Below are 15,830 nucleotides of genomic sequence, written 5' to 3' on the forward strand. Positions count from 1 at the left end.
TTAGCAGTCAGCTTAGACATAGCAAAGGCCTTCGATCGCGTATAGCACAAAGTTATTCTTTCAAAGCTTTCTTAATATGGGCTTCCCGGGAAATAATGCAACTGGATAACCAGCTTTTTGGCTGATCGGAGCCTCGAGGTCGTTGCCGACGATGCATGCTCTGAATTAAAATTCGTCAATTCTGGTGTTCCACAAAGCTACGTACTATCATGTATTCTGTATACTCTGCATATCAATGACTTGTTGCAGGTCAGCAAAATTCACTGCTATTCAGACGAGAGTACCGTAAACTCCTTACATGTACACCAGCCATACTATATTTCTCGGAAACACATTAACGAAAACGGTTAAACCTAGTTCAATTCAACTCAAAAACACACAAGTTTACGCTTTATCCGTTAAAGAGTCACCATTTGTCGTAACTCTACGATTTGAGAACATTCCCATTGCTGCCACAGCTAATATCAGAATACTTGGCGATCATGTTTCGAAACTCATACAGTTCCATGGTCAACTGGAATGTAAAACCAAATTGACATAAAAAAATCTTGGTGTTATCAGCAAAGCAAGACGGCCTGACGTCGGCTCATTGACTAAAACTATACAAGGCCCAAATTCGGCATCATACGGAGTACTGTCCTTACCTCTGGGCGGGTGCTCCCCAGTACCGGCTCCTTCCAATAGCACCCGCTAGCCTATCGTTACTACAGCTGTTACAAAGGTTGCGTTGGTTGCCGAGGACTGGCGGTCGCGGTTTTGTTTTGTTGAAAATAGGGGCATATACCATAATCGCGACGCTTTGCAGGAGGGTTGGCGATCGCTGCTAGTCGTTTTTCTATAAATATTCATTTGGGAAGACTTCTACGCCCCCACGGGATGAGATTGGTTGGTCATATTGGTCGCCGTCATGGAACGGCGCGTTATATGATTGTAAAAAATTAAAAAACAGTAACAGTTTAATGAAATGAAATAAACAATCCATATACAGATAATATTATTAATTAAATTTAGTCACGACTTTCTAATATTATAATTATCTTGTAAAACATTTATTTACATACAAATTGAAGACAGATTTAATTAAGAACAAGTAACAAAGTATATAAATATACTGAAAGATTGGATTTTTTTATTTTATTTTTATTTCGCTGAAACCGTTTATATTTTTATTCAATTTGTTTTGGAAAAGCAAACGTTAAAATCGGTCACTAGGTTACCACTCACCATTTAGCGAATGTCTAGACATTGGCAATGTAAAAAATATAAAACTTTAGATATAAGTTTGCAAGTACCGTGTAAATCTCAAAAAATACTAAGCAAAAGTGTATGTCAATCATTATTAGATTAAAATAAAACACATCGAGGAAAACTTCAGATTGATTTATTTCTAAGACAATATTAAGTATTTCTTTATTTACTATATATATCTCATAAGACTATGAGGTTATAGTTATTGAATTAAAAAAAATCTACATTTATTACGTCGAATAATAATTTTCTTTCATAAATATATCTTGTTGCTCTTTTGTTTTATTACAATGTCTGTTAGTGTCTATTTTATTTGTACGTATTATGTATGTGTTATGAGTATAATATTTTTTTAGTTATTTATTGTATAGAAAACGTTACTGCTTTTCCTTGTCAAAAATAAATAAATAAACAGTAGTTTTATTCGTAAAAACTTGATAACCTATAGCCTCAAAGACAAAATATACCTAGATGATAGTAGAAACATAAGTTGGCGGAAATCAGTTTGTATAAAAATAAACATATCCAGACAAAACTGGAATACATAATTATCCTTATTTTACTTTTTCACAAAGAAAGGCCGTCGGGCAAATGGTAACTGATCACGATCCATCTAATGGTAACTGATCACGATCATTCGTCGGCATTTACTGTCAAGAATGTTAAGCATTCCGCAGGCCGCCGATGCCATGTGAACTACGATTTTGTTGTGCCTGTAATTACACTTCTCTGGTCATTTAGCCTTTAATCTGAAACACAGCAATACACAGCATTGTTGTCTGATGGTAGGATAAATGAATGCGTTGTACCAACATAGATGCGCTTGCACAAATAATCTAACCACTTAATTAGTTTTAGTTTTCACCAAACAACATTTGATTGAAAATTATAAAAAGTTATGACGTGTTTTTTATTGCGTATATATAATTTATTAATGCTATAAACTAAAAACAATTTATATTCATCTGAAGATTCTCATTCCATTACTTTATCTTATTAAATAGAATTGGGTTTGGTTGGGCATAGTAATTTATTCCTTTTAAGTCAAAGGATCGCTTTATATTTAATATAAATTAGCTATGACAATGTAATCAAGAATAATATCGACGGTTCTGGATAAAATAGAACTGTACAATAAACGTTGAGGAGATTTGTCAATTTCAACACCACAATTTGAATGTATATGTATATTTCAATGTAGTTTAATTTGTACTATGACATAAAAGTATTATAAAAATATAAAATACATAGAATAGTGTAAACCGAACAAATTAGCCGTAAATAGTGGGATTAGAAATGAGTGACAGGGAAGCGGGGTTGGGGAGATAACTTGGAGCATGCAGATCGTATAATATATCTAAAGCTAAGTTAGTTAAAATTAGTTTGTCTGTATTATAATACTAATTTTCTATATGTCTTCTTATTATAAAACAGTTCAGTTTTGTTACCAGAAAATGTATTAGGATTGAAGAGTTACAGAGGGTTGATGAAATAATGTTCCGAGCAGTCAGTTTAGATTGTGCGATAAAAAAAGCATAACATAAATTTAATATACAATTTATATTTAGTACAGTAATTAGATAAAATATTGAAAAATAACAAAAAAAAAAAAATTAAAGCTTTCCAGCTAAAACTACTAAAGGTCTGGACTAATTGTAGCAAAGTATTTTTCACAAATAACAAATTAAAAAAAAGACTTATTTTTAAATTGAATGTAATACAACCGATTGTTCGAAATAGCGGTTCAACTGAGAATAACCGGTAACAGCCCTTACTCTCAAATTAAATGTGTAATCCGAGATGAAATTCAAGGAATAAAACCCTTTTTGTCATATATTTATTCTTGTCTTGTATGATAAATCTTATTTATTTAATATAAGATTTAAATTTATAGAGCGGCAAAGTCAAAAATTTCCGCAGTATTTTATTAAAGTGACAAATACTTTGTCACAGGAAGGACGTTTCGACTTGCCGAGTTGGAACTTGCTGTTAGGTTGGCTAACACAATAACTTTATTAAGGTACTCTATATTGTAATATCATTCATTCGTTGAAAGAAATAAAAAAAGCGAGACAGTTTATTGAATTACCATTAATTTTATATATAACTCTTTTTGAAATTTGCCTTATAAAATTTCCATATTCATAATTATATATGAAGCCTACCTATATGTAAATATTATAAATATCTGAGTGAGTTTATCTGTTTGATTCTCTTTAACGTCTTATTCTCATTGGATTATCAAGATATTTGCATACACAGTATCAAGGACATAGAGTAATTAATATCTGACAAATCTCTCCTCCAACCGCATGGTCGAGCCGCGGGCGGGAACATTCTTCCCATGGTTCATTCCAAATTACAAAATTTTGTTAGATGCATATATTAACAGATTGGCATGTCGGACTCAAAAATTTAAAAAGGGTACTAAAACTAGATGTAAGTTAGGTAAATTTGCAAACAATAGCATTGTAATACTGGGATAGTTAAAGTTAAGGCATTGTTGCTAAGTTATGGAAAACTTTAAATAGTTTTTTTTTCATATAATATGATGTTGTTCGTTGTTTTAAATAATAAAGGTTTATTTTTAGTATATATATATTAATAAGAACCAATTTCAAATACATAGAAGTCTTAGTCAAGACTTTCCGAGCACGGAGATTTTAATGATATGTTATGAGAAAAGTGAACGGAAAAGTTTTGCTATCACGGCCGCATAGCTGGTGTTAGCAAGGCTTGTTTATGTGGCAATTGGCATTGCAATGAACTGGCATTCTAGCGAGAGCAAGTTCCAAAGGCGTTCCCGAGTTGAGTAACAAATTGAAGCATAGCGCTGGCAACTCGCAAATAATCATACACAAGGTACCAACCTAGGTAAGTTTTGAACCGAGCGAGCGCTGAAAGTTCATCCAACTTTAGTCTGATAGTAATTTACTTTGGTGCTGCGGTCAAGACAGATGAATATGGTTATAGAATTCATTGTTTAATGTTAAATAGCTTTTCGGGTGTCTTTTTCGGTAAACAATTAAAGTAATAAAATGAATGAATGAATGAATAACAATATTATATCATCGGATAACCTTTTACAGCCACAAAAATCATTCATTTTATTCATCGTTCAATTTAAATATCGAATATTGCATTTTTATTTAAATCAAAATATATTATTTTTGTTGTCCCTCCCTAATCCGCTCCATGTTTGCGTTTCATTCTTTTGTTTATTGACAGAGTAAGCAAATAGAATTGAGTAAAGAACAATGAATATTGAAGATAGAGGTCGATTTTAGAGCAACACTCATACAGGTTTAACAAAATCCATTAATACCCTTTTGAATATTCTACGGATCATCCAGCAAAAAGCTAATCCGTTGAATAATGGCGTTATAGATATCAACGTCGAAGCAGACGTACTGAAAAATATGCCAGTTGTTCGACGCTCAACGAGTATATAGTATTAATAATGATAATAAATTTTGCTTTGTTAAAGCTTTTATTGTTTTCATAACAATTAGGCGCTAATATAGTTGTGAGTAATGGAACCTTTCTATTATTAATTGTGCAAATCGTTTATAAACATGAAAATTCTGTGAATATATATGTATATATATATTTTATTTCAAGCTATTCGTTTAGCCGTATATAATATTATCGGATTATAACTCGTAAACAAGCTCAAAATAAAGAGTTCAGCAATCTATTCACATGTGCAGTAATATCACATCTTATAGCAAGACAAAGCAAGGATTTTTAAAAGGACGCATGCACCTCATGCGTCCCTTTTAAAAAATCTTCTAAAGTCTTTTAAATTGAAATTCACTTTGACAAAAGTAATACAGACTTCACATAAATATTTTTTACATTAAATGTTCGGCACTGCTCATGTGTGAAAGCGTCGTTTCGCGAAATATATGTTGCGATTTCAAATTATACCTATAAAGGTGTTTTTCTTTATTTTCATGGGAGTACCTACAAACTATATACAATTTAATAAAAAGAAAAAATATAATCATACCAATTTCAAAATCGAATAAGTTCTATACATTAATTTGTTTACCAACTCATAAGCTGTCTAAATAAAAAAATATTTCTGAACTTAACCATTGCAATTATTATAATAATTGAAGCAAAGGAGTGAGCAAGAGCTATTAATAATTATTTAAAGTGTGTTTTTTGAATTGAGCCCTTTCCTTTGTGTTTCCATAAATGTAGGATCTTATATAATCTAGAGAGAAGAATATAAAAGTCAGAGTGACGTCATAGCCCATAAGTTGCGGACGATCAAGACGCTTCGAACGTTACCTATTTGTCGAATTATGATAAATTGTTTAAAAGTTATGCGGGAAAAGGTGAACATACTGGTTGAAGTCATATCTTTAGTAACAAAAAATTGCATTAACATTCAAAGTCTAGGTTAGAAAAATTTTGTTAACGAAATTTTAAATTTATTTAAAAATAATATACTATAAACGATATTGAATCATGTGTTGATACGGAAACATCGATATTGTTATTTTAGATTCTTTAATTTTAGGCTGTACAAATATTGCCTTTTATGTTCATTTTATATTTCATTGAACGAAGTAAAGAAAATAAAAATAAATCTGAGATGTTCGGAATAGGTTTGTTAAGATGCGAACATGAACTATATAATTATATATCTATTATTTTAGTGACATTTTTTTAACAGCCAACTTTCATCACTGTTATTCGCTTATTTATATTTACTGGTACAACCCCGTAGACCTTATTTTGCCTGTGTTCATATTATAAAGAAGTTTATATGCTGCAGACTGTAGTCCCGCCTATAGGAGAGTTATAACAAGGTGGGCTGTATAAAAAATTTCTCAATGAGATTGATATGTGTTACAACTTTTAATTTTTTTTCTTATCATAATTAATATATTGTTTATTCAAGCAGGCTAAATAAAATTAGCTTCCGATGGTTCGAAGTATAGATTTTATCGCGAAATTCAACACAAGAAATGTAGTTGTTACTATTTTACAACATTTTAAATACAAAGTTATATCAATAAAATAATATATATTTTTTTCAAATTGGAAAAGATAAAAATATCTGTGGAATTCTAGTATATAAACGAATACCTTGTCCCATGGTGGATTCATTGGCTTGATTGATAGTAATCGGTCAAGCGGTGTCGCATTCTATTCATCTCAAAAAGTTATATCAAATTCTACTTTTAAAAGGATATTATGACGAAATAAAAATTAAAAATAGTTACTGTACAAATCATATCTAGTAGCATTTCCCCGTGGAATCGCAATTCCGATCCTCTGGGCAAAAATTAAACCCGCCTTCTCGTCACCAGAGGTGTTATAATTTTAATAGAAGTTTTCCATATTATTATATATTACACCTATTGTTCTAAGATCCAAGTCTTTCAACTGCAAAAAGAATTAAGACATAATTTAAAATATAAGAAGAATAGTATAAAGAATGACAAAAATATTTGCATCGTTTGTTCGCACCAGCTTTTTCCGCTGATCGGCTTCGGTTCTTAAAACTGTTTCCCCCATATGAGTCGGGGCAGTGTATCAGCATATTAAGCGGCGCATACTAGGGCTCATCCTCATTTCCAGGGAACCAGTGTCAGTCCCTCAGGTCTCTTGCCATGGAAGCAAAAATATCCAGTGTTTAATTGTTTTTATAAATCAAAAGAAAAAAGTAGATTTTAATCGAAACTTTTTTTTTAATAAATTTTTGAAGTTGTTGACTTTTTTTGAAAAAATCTAAAAAACGTGATAACTCAAAAATGGTTCACTTTTGCATAATGCATATGGGGGTAAAAATTATTGCAAATAGTCACCCCTATCACCTCTTAACGGGAATACGTCGAATTACCAATAACCTGTATATTTCAAATATGTAATGAAAATATTGCTTATGCCGAATACAACTAAAAAACTTACGCCGTCCAGTAATCCTTTTTAGTTCTATTAGTTTTATTTCTACAATCCGTACACGAAATAGGATCTGGGCGTTTCTTGGTCATTTATCTTCTTGGGTTTAAGTAGTTGTTGCTTATCCGCCGTATTTGTAATGAGACGAATAAAATTGTATTTTTACGAGATACACAACTTTGTTTACAATCTGTTTTTAAAGAGCTGTAATAGTTTGGTAATAAACAAATCAAAGCAGGTTTGAATCATATAAAACTCTTCTGTCCAATATATTAAGTTATATATATGTTTTATTCTTTACCCTTTAACATAATAGGCTTTTCTTTAGGAGTAAATCATTAATAGTATATGTCAAAATCAGGCTTTTATAAGTTTATCTACACGCTATATTATTGTAATGCCCTTGGATTTTATCCGTGATAGAGCTTTGTACAGATCAATTTTTTATACGAACTCCAAACAGCAATAGGTATAATCTCGCGTTCCGGTTTGAATGGTGAGTGGGCCAGTGAAATCACAAACAAATAATATTTCTTGGTAAATTGCGTATAACGATTGTAAGAAGAGTTTTTTCTTTCTTATAGTGTCAACAGTCTTTGTTTACGCTCAGTCTTACCTTTTGCTAAAGAAAAAAGAAAACGTGCTAGTTTTATAACAACGTAAAGTAATTTATTTTGTAACCAAGAAATATTATCTTGGTTACAAAATAAATTACTAACCAACAATTGTTAGACGCGTTTCATATATAATTTTCATAACTTACAACAATCCCAGTGGTTAGACGACTAATGGATCATTTGTGAAAATCAAATTGATGTTCAAAATTAACACTATTGTTACAAACAGCCATTAAACTTATTAATGTATACCTCTAACTACTGTAGATTGCGATTGGGATCACGTTTTGTTTTACATCAAAACAATTTCATCTTTTGTAAACAAAAAAGAAAATCTTAGCTCTGGAAATATTTTACATTTTTTAAATGAATACACGTATATATTACGAGGGTTTTATATCACCCCAATCATATAGAATACATTCAGGTTTAACATTTTCATTAAAGGTGAATCTTAAATTCTTCTATCCCAATTTTTGGCTCTGCCTAGGGCCACTAGCCGATGCAGATGCGGAGCACCTAGGTAATTGCTTCACTGCCTAATTTATAATCTGGCCTTAATGACATCTCGTACTTGGTAGTGGATGTGTTTCTATCATATGTATATTCATGAATCCGCATTAGAACAGCTGGAATAAGCTTCAAAGGAGGTTAAAAGGAAGATCAGTGCCCATTAGCAGTCTTTGGCCTTAACTGTCCCAAGTTACGGACTGTTATTCACTTTTAATGTTTTCTTATTATGAAATATACATTAATAAATATTTATAGAAATACTAGCTGTTACCCGCAGCTTTGCTCGCGTTGAATATGAATATATTTACAAATTAACTTAAAGTATTACGTTAATGTAAGACCTCTTTGTATACCACATTAGTGTGTATTTCAGCCCTTAGGGTAGAATATCCAGAAACGCTTAAATGCGAATCAAATAATTTTTAATTGGTAGCACAAAAATTAAATTTCATGCTTCTAACTTCAAATATGACGGACTTCCAGACTATACTATATACGAAATGTCTGCCTAATTTCTCCCCTTATTCGTAAAATATCCAGAATCGTTTAAATACGTAACATATATAAACATAACATAAACAGCCTGTAAATTTCCCACTGCTGGGCTAAGGCCTCTTCTCCCGTTGAGGAGAAGGTATGGAGCATATTCCACCACGCTGCTCCAATGCGGGTTGGTGGAATACACATGTGGCAGAATTTCGTTGAAATTAGACACATGCAGGTTTCCTCACGATGTTTTCCTTCACCGCCGAGCACGAGATGAATTATAAACAAATTAAGCACATGTAAATTCAGTGGTGCCTGCCTGGGTTTGAACCCGAAATCATCGGTTAAGATGCACGCGTTCTAACCACTGGGCCATCTCGGCGGTTAAATACGTATCAACTAATTTTTAATCGGTACCCAAAAATAAAATTTCTAGTTTCTAACTTAAAAAATGACAGATTTCCATACGTATCTATTCATTTTTAATCAGTATCCCAAAAATAAAGTTTCATATTTTTAGCTTAAAAAATGACGACTTCCATATAAACTTTCAACCCTTATTGCACCCCCTTAGTCGTACAATATCAAAAAACACTTAAATACGTATTTAGTCATTTTGAATCAGTATACCAAAAATAAAGTTTCATGTATTTAACTTAAAAAATGACTGACTCCTATAAAAACTTTCAACCCTTATTTCACCCCCTTAGTGGTAGATTATCTAAAAACGCTTAAATAAGTATCTACTCATTTTTTATTAGTATTCCAAAAATAAAGTTACATGCTTCTAACTTAAAAAATTATGGACTTCCGTACAAACGTTCAACCTATATTTCACCCCTTTAGGGGTAGAATTTCCAAAATTCGCTCCTTAGTGGTTGTCATGATATGTTAGTTTATAAGTATACAGTTTAAATATGAGTTTTATGCTTCTAGTCCTAAAAATGACAATACTTTCAACAACTTACAAACTTTCATCCCCCTTTTCAACCCTTTACAGCACTTTTTCCAAACAAAAAGTAGCCTATGTCCTTTCTCAGGCTCTAGACTATTTGTGTACCAAATTTCATTTAAATCGGTCCAGTAGTTTTGGCGTGAAAGCGAGACAGACAGACAGACAGAGTTACAGAGTTTAGTTCGCATTTATAATATTAAGTATGGATTTTGTTTCAAAAATAAAACCGATGATATTTTGATATCCACCTTGACAATCCTCCAAATAAATTCATGAGTTCAATCAAAGATTTAAAAGTATAAAAGACATTATAATATAAATCGGTTTTGTCTGTTTGCAAGATTAAAACTGCTTATTCAATTGATTCGCGACGTCGCAGGTTACTTTATGATATTGTACTCATCGTCAACGTTGTTTTTGTTTTATTTGACATATTTTAATTTTTGCAGCGCAGTCAGTGCTCGCGTTTCAACAGTCTTGTTACTAACTATGAAAAAATTATACCGAGAATTATTAACATACCAACACTCACAGATTATCTACTAAATATTATTATCACTGTATCTCTCAGAAATAAATGACAGAAAATAATTAAGCCACAAGGAAACTTAATTAATTTTAACAAAGTATTATAACGTTGCTTAAATTAAATTTATTTCAACATTCTTAGTAAGGAGACATTTCAATTGTTTAATGAGGAGCAGGAGGTAGCCCAGTGGTTTGAATAAGTGAATCTTGACTGAAGTTTGCGTGTTCAAATCTGAGCGTCATTTTCATGTAGCTAATTTGTGTTTACAATTCATAAAATCTACATATGTCTAGTAAAAATCTGTTAAAAAATATCGACATTCGAGAATGGTGGAATAAGCTCCAAACCTTTTCCTTAAAAAGGAGAAGAGATCTTAGTCCAGCAGTGGCCATTTAACAGGTTACTTCTGATAAGGATATTGATAATATACAAGGAATAAATGACGGACACACTATCCTTGTACGAGTAAAGACATTTCTATTTATATATATGGAATGAAGTATTATGGAATAAAAACTGAATGGTACTTGAGCGAAACTGGGTTATATGGTATTGACGTAAATTAAATACTAGTATGTAAAAGATTTTATAAAATAATATTAAGTTTTTCATCCTTATATTTTTCATTTTATCATTCTTTACTTTTTTTAAGTCTCGTTTTTGGGGTAATATGCGTCAAAGATACGTGTGTCTCGTATAATAAACATATTTAATCAACATGTTGATGAATAAAAAAATAATACTTTCATTTGATTAAACCGTGTAAAGAAAAATGTCTTTGCTTATTCGCTTTAATGAATTCAAAAATTATACAGAACTTTTTCATACTTAAATCATATAGTATTATTAATTTATATATTTATTTAAATTTTGAATACTCTAGGGAGATTCTGTAAGAATTCACTACGTATCTCACTCGTGAAATGTTGACAACCGACTTAAAGTGATTTGTCATTTTGATACGTGATTTGACATTTTATTATAATTACAGTCGATGTCGTTTATCACATTTTTATCGCTTTACACTCGTGTTCTGCGGTGAGTTTCGAGTTTCTTCTTACAGAATACCTTTCCTGATTGTAATAGTTTAGTTTCAACTGCCAAAGACATAATTTGTTTTATGTTCTATTATATATCCGTCCAGTCTCAGCACGGGTATTATAATAGTCTTCATAGAACGTTTATTTTGTAGGACAGACTCACAAAGAAATGTTTTTTTTTGGGCCAGGAACCTTCGCGTGCGTAAGCAGAACAACTTTCCAATAATCACAATTGGATTAATGGTTTAGCAACACACAAAATAAACGATATTTTTTATTTATTAAGAAATTGTTTTTTTTAGGATTTGTCACTGCAGTCAAAACGACGTAAAGATCAATTTTAGAAATCACGAATATTATATTAACGGTGCCACACATATATTGCTTTGTGATTATTTTATATGATTAATGATAGTCCGCTATGTGAAGTAGGGAAGAGAATCAGCGTCGACAAGAAATACGAATAGTAGTAAAAGCATTTATAGATGAACTAAAACTTTTTATAAGATTTTATGGAATTATTTTGTCAAACATGGGGCAGGTCACGCAAATAATACGGTTTTATAGTCATGGTAACAAATTTATATGTGCCATAGTTTAGTAGGTATTTTTTGAAGGACAATAGTTTAATAATAATGGTTCAATACAATCATTCTCCTAAGATATCATTTATATATGATTATAGAATGATTGTATACGTAGGCGGACGAGCACAGTGGCCACCTGACGGTAAGCGGACACCACTGCTCATAGAAAATGGCGCTGTAAGAAATATTAATCAATCCTTACATCGCTAATGTGCCTTGGGAAATAAGATATTATGTCTCTTATGCCTGTAGTTGGCTAACTTACCATTCTAACCGGAACACAAAAATAATGAGTACTGCTGTTCGGCGGTAGAATATATGAGTGGATACATACCCAGACGGGCTTGCACAAAGCAAGTAAATTATTATATAATTTATTTAAAAATATTTTTTCCTTAATACTTCACTCAAAAGATTGAATGAAAGAGATTTGTTATGATTGATTATAAAAATAATACCGTGACAGATAGGATACCTTCCATAAACTAATCGTATTTTTCTCCTCTGATTGATTCGTTTTAATCATTTCACGTTAACATTATGTTAGTAAAATCAACATTATTCTTTTGTAGTTGCTAGTTACAGAGTCTTCTTAGTAATTGATTACTATTCGTATAATTAAGATTTATTGATACAAAACAATGTTATCAAATTTCCATAGAACATAATACTGGGTAAATATATTTTCGTATAAATATAATTAATTACAACAAATTTAGTAGATATAAAAATACACAATATATGAAAAGCGCTCCGACCAAAACGCAGTTATGTGGTATTGTAAGCAAGACGTTATTACATTTTTAAATAGCAAGACTCACAGCCTTTGAGTTTTTTAAATCAGCTCTTGAGGTACCAGAATTATGAGTCAGTCTACTAGACACGTTTTTTATATTATTTTTCAGCTTATCAATGAATGGACAATGCGTTTTAATGTCCAGCTCATTAGATACATTTGATCATGTTTGGTATTGCTCCAGACGCTTTGTGCAATGTCATCCAAGTCAGTCATCAACAATAAAAAAACTATAACCAAGGACAAGTTATTCAATATTTGTCGGTCATTAAACTTCATAAGTAAATATATTTATAAAAAAAAATATATGTAAAGAAACTTCGTTTGTTTTGCTTTTTGTGTGTATAAGATAAATATTCGAGTTTTGTTTTTTTATTTGGTGAATTTGATAGTTATGTTATTTCAACCAAAAAAAAAATACAAATATTATTTTCAAGCCTCGGTAAATAATGTTTGAGTTTCCTTTTCCTGAATATAATTATCATATTTATGGTAGAGCTACTAGGGCCACATGTTTATTGGTAGATATTTATTATTTATTTATTCAAACAATTCTTACAATTCGATAATAAGAAAAAAATGGACACAAATGTGTAGCTATGTAATGTGCTCGACTAAACAAAACAGGGATTCAAAGATAAATCTTAAGCATCCTTCAAATATAGTGAAATGCATAGAACGGTAGGGCAATTTACAAGCGTTTTACACTTATAATCTACCCCAATAACAAAAGAATTCACGGTTGTTTACAGAAAAACTCTGTTATATTATTATTCATGCATGGGAAGCAAATACAATTAATATCGACATTTTTATTTTAGTAATTGATACTAAATAAACAAAAAATCTATTTTAGAACAAACAAAAGCTATTGACATCCCACTCAACGACGAACAAAGATGATTAACCAATATGTGTATTTTATTATACTAACTGTATAAATTTGAAATTTGTGTTATTACTTACGTATTTAATTACAATACTTCAATTTAAGCAAGTCACTTTCAAATGAATAAGTACGTTGTTATATAAAAAAGGGTTATTCTTATATTTAACAAAATAAAAAAAAGCCTTTATACATTCCAGTTATCATTGTTACAAACCAATTAAATTATTTTAAACTACTTTAATGTTTTTGAATTAATAGGTTTATGTATCACATAGTTTTTTTTTTATGATGTAAGATTTATTTGTAATCAACAACTTTACAGATAATTTAATATACAATTTGTTTAAACTGGTCCGGGCTATTAAGCTATATAATATAATAAAAATATAAATTATTATTTATATAAACTATATTTAGTTTAACAATGAAATCAAAATAGAACAATTATATTAGATACAAAACATTTCCAACTTAAGAGAATATGTGTCTCTTAGGATTACAATTATATAATTAATGATTTTCTCTCGATAAAGACATTTCTGAACGTCAGAAGAGTATTAAAACTTTTATTTATTGCCTATAACCTCATTACAGTCTTATTAGTAGAACATTAACAAAGTGTCATGTTTACAAGAGTCTTCTTTAACTTTCGTTAGACTTTGCAAGTGTTAAAGTTAATTATTGTTGCTTACGGGGTAATTAGTTAGTAAAATCATAGACTTCATGTCAATATTTTGCGTACGAGTATACAAACATAGAAAAAGTTATGTGTGTTTAATACGGGTTGAATATAAAAAAAGTTTTTATTTATTGAAATATTTACTTTAAGAAAAAAAGTTCCGTCACGTGTGTTTCTATAAAAGAAAATTATATACTTAAAAAATATAAACATGTATAGTAAACCTTTTTTTTTAAATAATATCTACGTATGTATCGTGTGATTGTCTTACCATTTCTTTTTAAATAAAAATAACTACATTAACTTTATATCTTTTTAAAAATTGGTAAACGACACTAAATATTGCTTCTAATTGACAGCTGCAACAGCCGGAATCTTTTATCAATCGCTCGCTACAAGAAACATAATAATGAAATCAATCCGTTTGTAAACTTAATTTTGACATTTTCACATGGAATACCACTACAGATAATACAAGCACATTTCCGTTCGATTTACTAAATTGTATCGTAAATCAACGAAACTTTCATTAATTTAAGTAATTGATAATCACTGATAAAATTGTATTTTATAAACTTTTTGAAAATTATATCTTCTACTAGCCTTTTTATTACATAAAAAGGATAACTTTATTTATCAAAAGTTTAAAACATGAAGTTGTTTCAAAAAAGGAAAACAAGAGAATAAATAAAACTGCTAACTTTGTAAGACGAAAAGTTTTATCGCGGCTAAAATTTATTTTCTCTTATTCGATAAAATAAACAAGATAAACAGTGAGCTTAGAAATATGTAATTTAAACAAATTGTATTGTATTTTAAAATCAATACAATAATTAAAATTTTAATTAATATGTCAATATAATTAAAAAAAATTAAATACTTGATACAGCAGCGATGATGTTGGTTAAAATACACTGACTTGTTAATATTAACTTTAAAATATAACTAAATTTAGTTTTTTTCAAACTTACCGTCGGATGATGTAACAGGACTTGCATTCATTAAAAGTAATAATACTACTGTAGACTGCCAAGCGCATCCCAGGCAGTTCATATTGTTTTAATATTTATTTAACCCATCAGCATTATAAAGAAGGAAACTCCGAACTTTTGTATCTATTGGTGATATGTCAACAAAAGTGTTGTCAAGAGTTTGTTGGTGTGGCGAAGGATTCGCTCATTGATTTGCCGGCTTGACGTAGATATCGGTTTGATTAAATATTCATTGAGTGGTTGTGGGTTGAGCGGGCGGCAAACAGCGAAATCGTGGTCGCGTTCGCCGTACGAAGTGGCGTTAAGGTGTCGGGGCGCGTGGCGGCAGCCTCGGGCCGCTCTGGCTACGTACTGCCCGCGCTACACAGAACCTCGCCGCTTTGTCTACGAATCTTCTACGCTCGCGGCGCTTGCGTAGCCCCGCCTCGCTCTCGAATGAAAGGACGGAACATTGCCAGTATTTGTAACAGTTTGCGTCAAATTGATATAAATGGAGACGGTTTTAATAAAGTGTAATTGACTTTTGCCGACTTTGCGTCGCATTAATTTCGGCCACGCTAAGACGCCTCGGGCAGGTGCG

At 30.9% G+C, this 15,830-nt stretch overlaps 1 protein-coding gene across 1 annotated transcript in view; it reads right to left on the minus strand.

Moving 5' to 3' along the window:
• The window catches only part of LOC113392977 (lachesin-like), a 39,024-nt gene extending 23,441 nt beyond the window's left edge, over positions 1-15,583 (minus strand). Inside the window, exon 1 of the mRNA XM_026629629.2 lies at positions 15,230-15,583. Within this exon, the coding sequence (XP_026485414.1) occupies positions 15,230-15,311 (82 nt within the window). The 5' untranslated portion in view covers positions 15,312-15,583. The remainder of the gene's footprint in view (positions 1-15,229) is intronic.
• Between the last annotated feature and the right edge of the window lie 247 nt (positions 15,584-15,830).

Source organism: Vanessa tameamea, chromosome 12 (genome assembly GCF_037043105.1).
Source record: "Vanessa tameamea isolate UH-Manoa-2023 chromosome 12, ilVanTame1 primary haplotype, whole genome shotgun sequence".
Classification (NCBI taxonomy): domain Eukaryota; kingdom Metazoa; phylum Arthropoda; class Insecta; order Lepidoptera; family Nymphalidae; genus Vanessa; species Vanessa tameamea.